Raw genomic sequence first — 8066 nt, 5'->3', positions numbered from 1 at the left:
ATAAATGGCGTCCTCAGATAGTTGACACCTCTTCCTTGGCGGAGGTATCTGGAGGAACCCAAATGGTAAAGTAAGTTAATTTGTGTTGGCTGGTCTTGTTTATCTTCTGTCCACGGTGTGTTCTGCTTATGTGGCTTTCAAAAGAAGAATCTGTGTGCAATATGTGTTGCTCTAAATATCTAATATCTCTATTTAAGTCCTATCTGCTCTCAGTTTGACTCTGCGTCTTTTGTCCTTGTCCGGAGCCCAGCCTCCCCAAGCCCCCCCGCCGGTCCCGCGCTCACAGAAACCGCCATCTAACTGTCATCGCTCGCCTCTGTGAGCCAACATGGAGAGGCTCCGACTTAGTGACGGTGTGGCGGCGGGGAGGGATGCGCCAGTGTCTTATGACCGTGTCACTGTAGCGGCGCTGGCGAGCGTTTGTCTACCTAGAGGGGCCTTCTTTCTCTTTGCTTCTTGGCCTACGCGTGACTTAACCGACACGCTGCTTTCTAAGCACTCCCGTTTGTGTGCGTGTGTGCACTCGCGTGTGTACATCCTTGTTTGTTATGTCCCAGACCTCGTAAGACCCCCGCTCGCCCTTGGGGACCTCGCGAGGTTCTCTGACACCATGTAGCAAGCAGGCTTCTTTGCAAGATGATGATGACTAGGGGTGCAAAGTTCCAGTAAGAAGTGTTTTTTGAGGGAAACTATGAATATATTCACATTCATCTTGAATTTTTGCAACTGTCGCCTTGACAAAAGACAAACACTGTTTTCCGTCTTGACAAAGATTATGTGATGTGTGATGGGGGGGGCAGGGGTCATTGAGCCAGCCAGGGCAAGTTTCATGCCAAACGATTGTTACAATGTCTTTAGAAAAAGAAGCCAAAAGTATCATAGCATGGAGACACACACACACACACACACTAAAGTGTCTGCATGCCCTGGTATTAACTCTTCGAACCTTCAGTTGGAAACCACCCTGCAGCCAAACACTGTACAAGCTAATGCAAGCAAGTTTTGTTCCACAGTTGTCATGCACACACACACGCACACACGCACGAGATGGTGATGGAGGAGGGCAGATGATTTTAATAAAGAACTACAAACTAAAGTAAAAGAATTGAATGGGTTTGTTTAAAAGTCATTTCCACCTCGTGGGAGATTGGATTATTTATTTCCAACAGTCTTTCGTGTGTGTTTTGGCTGCCTGGCTGCAGTCTTTTTATTTTAATTTTTTTAAATAAGCCTTATTATACATGTTTTGTTTTGTTTTCTTTATTTATACAAAAAAAAACCTTACTATACATGGTCACTTTTTTTTAAATAAAAAAAATAGCCGTGGTCATTTTTTATTTCCAGAGGAAAAAGTATATATATATATATATATATAGTCCAGATCCAGACTGACAAGATGGTGATGGCGAACCAACCGGACATTGTGGTGGTGGACAAACAGCAGAAGAAGGCCGTTGTAGTGGATATAGCAATACCAAGCGATGGCAACATCAGGAAAAAAGAACTTGAGAAGCTAGAGAAATACCAGGGCCTTAAAGAAGAGCTTGAGAAGGCCTGGAAAGTGAAGGCCTCGGTGGTGCCCGTGGTCATTGGTGCACTTGGGGCAGTGACCCCCAAACTGGAGGAGTGGCTACAGCAGATTCCAGGAACAAGATCAGACATCTCAGTCCAGAAGAGTGCAGTGCTAGGAACAGCCAAAACACTGCGCAGAACCCTCAAGCTCCCAGGCCTCTGGTAGAGGACCCGAGCTTGGAGTGGGAGACCACCCGCGGAGGGTGAGAGGGGAAATTTATGTCTATATATAATATATATATTATATATATATATATATATATATATATATATATAATACTTTGCTTTGGTTTTTAAGGGATTTTTGTTTTAGTAGCATTTGATAAATACATGGCCATGTCCATTTGCACATGAAATTAATGATATTTATACATTTATGATAATTTAATAGGGATCCCAAAACTGACCACCGAAGCCAAGAACCTATAATTGGGATTTAACAGCATTGATGAGTTAATAGAATTTACGATATGAAGTTAGCATCCTAGTATTTTGTTTGCTGAGGATTATTTGTTGAGATTTTATTATTTGTGTAATGTACAATGTACTATCTACTTATCAGATTTTTTTCTTCACAAGGGTATTGCGTTACTTGTGAAGAAAAAAAGTCGGTGGACTCGTGACTGCCCGGAACCTCTGCTAGTCTTGTCTGACCAAAGAGTGGGATCTCCACCACTGTGCGTAGGGCGCTCCACTCACTGGGCGGGACCAGCACGCACAGGCCGAGCGGTTCCTCCCAGTGGTCGTCCAGGTCAGCGGCTGCCTGCGGCCAGCTGACGTGATGATGCGACACAACCGCTTGCTTCACCGTCTGATATCTTGTGCAATTGGGCGACGCCAGGGCCCATGATGCACTGCTGAGAGGACGGCTTGCAAATGTGTGCACGAATGTTGTGCATTTCCCATACTGACCAGGAGATGGCAACAGACGATGTAGTGTTCTGCAACGTCAGCCATAAATCACAGCAACCTGGCTACATTGTCTTCAGCAGCAACTTTGTCGCCATCTTCTGGTCAGCCTGCGAAATGCTGTCGGCAACAATTTGGAAATTCCAAACACTTAAGGCGTCTTTTCATCTGTCAATTTTCGTTGTAGAAATAAAAATTAAAAATCAAACCATTGTTGGACTTTTGCTTTCTCTTTCGTTGATAGACACGGATCCAAAACGCATATATTTGTGACGTCAAAAACATGAAAGCTGTAAAAATGTTTGACATTAATTTTGACAAATAATTTACCCTCTCCGCATTCTGGGGACAAACTAGAGTCGCAAGATCACTTGTTCAAGGTCTCATCTTTTCTTGATAATTGTTTTTCAAATGCATGTATAAAAAAAAAAAAAGCTTATGTGGAAAATTATGAGTCAAGCACATTTTCATCATAACTTTAATTACAGTAAATGAATTCACATCCACACGCGCACACACAAAAGAGAGACAAACAGGTTGGCTTTTCTTTCTCTCTCTCCTTCTTAGCTCAGCGCAAAACTCAAAGGTTATGATTTAAAAAATGTGGTAACACACAACCCTATGCGTTTGCAGTCACGCCACAAAATGATAATTAGCAGCACATCTGAGCTCCTTACAATACAGAAAGTCCTTACACTTGGACATTATGGGACACCAAGTGACAAAAGGTACCTAACTCTGCACGGAAATCTGAACGATGCACTCACACAAGCAAGCAGCGCCGTTGCCAAATCAAGTGAAGATCCCCACCACACCAATAAATGACGAGGGGGGGGGGGGGGAGTCATAGCTACTAATCCACGAGCGAGCACCGCTTGCAGAATATTTTTGTGTGAGATTCATTTGGCAGAACCTGACCTGAAAAGTCTACTGCACAGGAAGCAAAGAAAGAGAGAGAAGGAAAGGTGTCAGACAAACAGGACAAGATTTTTCTTTGCAATATTTACACAGCGACACAGAGGTGTATTTACAGAATAAACAAGCACAAACCTATGGACAGAAGGAGTGACAGAACATATGCACAGCTCTGTATTATAATAATAAAAAAAAGAAAAACAAGACCAAGATCAAATAAACAATATTTATCAGATGCCATGACAGTGGGAGGAGAATTTCATTTCAAAAGCCTCCAGTTACAACATGGATGTGCCTTAAAATTAAAACATGAAAGACGAAGCCGTGTGCTGCTACATGTGGACCAACAAATGCCCTGCCCACATAAACACGCTTCACCTTTACAGATGAACTACCTGCGCAGGGAATCACTGTATACTCTGTACTCCCGGTCCAAATTCTTTCTACATCAATGAGCGCATGATGGGAATATGCAAGAATGTCTCAAGGCTGTTTAAATAAAAGTGTCTTAAAACAATGCTCAATAAAATTCGCTAAAAAGGAGACTTCTGCAAAGTAGGTACAAATGGACGGAAGCAGAACATAAAAAATATCTTGAGAAAAAAAAAAAAAAGAGCCTGGTAGAAGTTGGGCGTATCTCCTGAGTGAACATCTACGGCCCGACGAGAACATTCTGAGGCTCAGGCAGTGTCCGGTCGACCTCGTACGCACTTGACACATGATTTCAAACTCAGCGAACAGAAAAATATGACGCAAATGAGGAAATGTGGGTGTGATGTGTTCAAATAAATAAAAGACGAACATAGGTGGGGAGAAAGGGGATGGAGATGAAAAATGTCAATCCCCCCCCCAAAAAAAAATTATATTACAGAGGACCAGCCCCCACTATCGAACCTTCACATACCACTGGAGCAGCAGTCAGACAGCGCTGTGTGCGTGTTGTGTGTAGAGCGCATGTGCGTGCGTACGTGTGTCTGTCTGTCCTAAGTGTTTGATAGTCTCCGGCTGGGGTGTTGATGGAGCGTCCACTGTACAAAAACATTATCTACGAGGAGCGTGAGCAGCGCGGAGATGAACATATATGAACATATATATATATTTATGTGTGTGTGTGTGTGTGTATGTGACTGTGTATTAGGGAGAGAGAAGGAGGCTGGCCGGGCAGGCAGGCAGGCGACTGGCTGCTTCAGATGCTGTTGAGAGATCCTGGTACCGATCCCAGTTGGGAGGTGTCTGGGCCGGTACCATCTAAAGTGTACAAATGGACACAATCAGTGACTTCGCATGGGAAAGGCAAGCGAGGGAGGGAGGGAGGAAAGAAGTAAAGAAAAAGGAAAGGAAGAAGGGAAGGAATGCGTGTTTGTACCGTGAGAGGAAGCAGCGGTGTGCACACGGGCGTGCGGAGGGATGAGTGTGGAGTTCAGCTGCGGTTGGATCGACAACTCTGGACACACACAGAAAAAAAGACTATTAGGCTTCCCTTTTCCACTGCACACTGAGCGCTAACCTGTTTGGAGTACCTGTCGTGCTGAAGTTGAAGAGCACGGGCAGCTCCCGTCCGCTGGGCAGCCGCGCGTTGGGCTGCCGCAGCTCGTCGAAGAAGGTGTGCGAGCAGGCCTCCAGCGGCGAGAGGCGCGAGGCCGGTGTGTACTCCAGCAACCCAGAACAGAGCGCGATGGCCTCCGGCGGCGTGCGCGGTTTGAACACCTCCGAGCCAGAAAAGAAGGAAAATGAGTCGAGTGGCGGCCCGGTGCTTCACGCAGCGCCCTGCCTGGACTCCGCTTACCTTGGTCCACGGATGCGCTTTGATCTGCGGGAACTTGAACTCTGTGTAATTGGGATTCATTTCCCGGATCTGCTCCCTGGTCGGGGTGCCGAGCACCTGGCGGAGAAGCCAGCGAGTGAGGCCGAGAGTGAGGCCAAGAGCGAATCCGATCCCTCGCGGCTCGGGCCGGGCGCTCACCTTGATGATCTCTACCAACTGGTCTACACCGCTGTCGCCGGGGAAGATTGGCTGGCCCAGCAGCAGCTCGGCCAGGACGCAGCCCGCCGACCAGATGTCGATGTTGGCCGTGTAGTCGGTGGCGCCAAAGATGAGCTCGGGCGCCCGGTAGTAGCGAGAGCAGATGTACGACACGTTGGGCTCGCCGCGCACCAGCTGCTTGGCGCTGAGGGGAGGGAGACGAGAAAGGCGGTGCTTGGCCGTCAAGTCCACGGATGCTCATCGCCTCCACCCAAGAGTGTTTGGAGGCTACTACTTTATTCCCAAAACCTTCCGCTTTCCTTAAACTGTTTCTTTTGCGACTCGTTCGAGTGGCTCACCTGCCGAAGTCACAGAGCTTGAGGATGGCACTTTCGGGGTCCACCAGCAGGTTCTGCGGCTTGATGTCTCGGTGACACACGCCTTGCGAGTGGATGTAAGCCAAACTGCGAAAGAGCTGGTACATGTACACCTGGAAGAGACGAGCGACCAAGACGTCACGGGGAGGTTCCCGCCGAGGTCGTTCTTTCCCGGTGGGGGAAGACCACCTTGACGTAGATGATAGGAATGATGCTCTTGTTCTTGTTGAAATGCCGGGCGACCCTGTAGACCGTCTCAGGCACAAAGTCCAGCACCAAGTTGAGGTACACTTCATCCTTCTAGGTGAGAGAACAAGCTGTGAACTGCACATTATCACATCAGCGACCATTTGTGGGGACCAAAGTGTTAACCTTCTCTCCACTGGAGTAGAAGAAGTAACGTAGTCTGACGATGTTACAGTGGTCCAGCTTCCTCATGATCTGCAGCTCACGATTCTAGAAGATGGAAAACCGGTTAAATATAAGACCTGGCACGCAGTTTTACTTTCAGCTCACCTTGAACCTCTTATCCTGGAGGACCTTCTTGATGGCCACCATCTCCTGGCTGTCGACGAGGCGCGCCTGGTAGACCACCCCGAACGAGCCGTTGCCGATCACCTGAGCACAGAGCCTCCGGGGTCAATTTTGAGGACACCACGAGTGTCTCACACATGTGGTGGTGCCTTGTCTCACCTTGATGTCAGTGTAGGAGACTTCTTGCGGGCGGTCCGGGCCCTGGCCCGGCGTGGCCACCACCGTCGTCACCTTGCCACTGTCTCCTAGGAAACCAGACAGTGCTTTCAGATGAATTCAAGTCAACCACGGTGGCTCTTAGGGCCTTCACTGGACATTTTACTCGAGTTAACTTCACTGCAGTGCTGGATTGTTAAGTTCACATTTTAGCGCAGTTGAGGTCGGGGGGTTTCTTGGTTAGCATCGCAGGCACACTTGTCAAACACAATCAAGAGGATGCCAGGACACTTTCAGACAGAAGAGAACACAATCTTAATACAATATCGCGAACATTATTTTAGACCATTATAGCACAAGCGGGATTCTTTATGCTCGGGATGGATGAAAATATGTCAAAGCACATCGTTGTCCGTGCAAATCCATCATGCTAACTGGCCTAATGTGCCGATGCGTACACATCCGTCACACCCAAAGGACAATCTTAAAACGCATTTAAAACGTGCCACGGAGTGCATTGACATTCAAATGTTAATAAGATTATTTGCAGACACATCTTGGGACTGGAGCAAGGCTGCTAGCAGCCAAGCCGCCCCGGACGTCAATCACTTGCGTCCCCCAGATGTCGCTCGGTCGGACGATCATACGCCATACACCCCCTGGAGCCTTGCGAGCCCGCACAGGTGACCTTGAGAGCGGGCAACTTTCCACCCGGGAGCCCGGCGATGATGAGAGTCACCGGCAAGGCAGGCAGCTCACGCGAACAATGACCATTTAGCTTGGGACTTTAGCCACCCGGGTCGCAGTAATTATACCGTTTAAAAGCACGCTTAAATAAATGGAACGAGCAACGCTTTGTGTGTTATGTGTAAAAAGGAAAAATGTGACGGTGTGAAGAGGCTTTTACATTTAACGAGGGTCCGGCCGAGCACATCAGCATACTGGGCGGTGAAGTGGTAACGTACAAAACAAGTGGCTAACATTAGCATGCTAACTCGCTGGGATGACAGACTTGTGATTAAAAACCGGACATCAAAACACAAGGCAGCACAGTAAACACGAATAAAAATGTTAAAAAGAATATTGAGTATTGTATATAAAAGCTTACTGGCGAGCTTGAGGTTCGAGCATCCCGACAAGCTACTGCCGGAGGCCTGTGGGACCCCGGACTTTCCTGTGCTGCTCCCCACGGCAGCGGCTGATCCGGCGGGCGCGGCGGCTCCTGGAACTCCTGGCGGCTCAGCAAACGAGCTGGTCCTGGGCCGCCCGCTGCCGCTCATATCTTTGCGCAGGGCTCGCGGTTGTCTTCCCACTCTTCCCCCCCGCCCCGGGGCGAGCGACTCTGTCTCAACGAAATGTGAAGAACCCGACGGCCAACAAATTTCTGGAAGACACACCGAGAATCGATGCTGCTGCAGCCGCCGGCTGATGTCTGCCTGCCTGGCGGGGTTGGTTAGCTGTTGCTAGACACCCAGGAAACAGAGCTCGGGCAATGCCTCATGGAAAATGTAGTTCGGCGGCGATGTGGGGCGCACTACAAATTACTTGATGCTGGATAGAGCCCAAACAAAACAACCACCTAAAAAGAAAGAAACATCTATCCAGAAAACAATTATAACACTTTTAAAAATACAAGTAAT

General features: G+C 48.0%; 1 protein-coding gene across 1 annotated transcript; it reads right to left on the bottom strand.

Moving 5' to 3' along the window:
- Window positions 1-3608: 3608 nt before the first annotated feature.
- LOC133144089 (glycogen synthase kinase-3 beta-like) lies at window positions 3609-8051 on the bottom strand. The gene is made up of 11 exons (XM_061266485.1): window positions 7535-8051; window positions 6430-6515; window positions 6253-6354; window positions 6109-6192; window positions 5926-6036; window positions 5719-5849; window positions 5360-5564; window positions 5183-5278; window positions 4917-5103; window positions 4763-4840; window positions 3609-4644 (listed from the first exon to the last, which is right to left on the bottom strand). The coding sequence occupies exons 1-11, from the start codon at window positions 7704-7706 to the stop codon at window positions 4583-4585; spliced, it is 1314 nt and encodes a 437-aa protein (XP_061122469.1). The 5' UTR covers window positions 7707-8051; the 3' UTR covers window positions 3609-4582.
- Between the last annotated feature and the right edge of the window lie 15 nt (window positions 8052-8066).

Source organism: Syngnathus typhle, linkage group LG20 (assembly GCF_033458585.1).
Source record: "Syngnathus typhle isolate RoL2023-S1 ecotype Sweden linkage group LG20, RoL_Styp_1.0, whole genome shotgun sequence".
Classification (NCBI taxonomy): domain Eukaryota; kingdom Metazoa; phylum Chordata; class Actinopteri; order Syngnathiformes; family Syngnathidae; genus Syngnathus; species Syngnathus typhle.
This window is presented reverse-complemented; position numbering and strand designations above follow the sequence as displayed.

Bases quoted from the DNA above. Each gene is read 5' to 3' on its own strand.
- LOC133144089 (XM_061266485.1), bottom strand. From the start codon at position 7,706: ATGAGCGGCAGCGGGCGGCCCAGGACCAGCTCGTTTGCTGAGCCGCCA. The intron at 6,037-6,108 runs GTTAACACTTTG...TCTCTCACCTAG, and splicing joins TCTACTCCAGTGGAGAGAAG to AAGGATGAAGTGTACCTCAA. The intron at 5,279-5,359 runs GTGAGCGCCCGG...CTTCTCCGCCAG, and splicing joins AGTTGGTAGAGATCATCAAG to GTGCTCGGCACCCCGACCAG.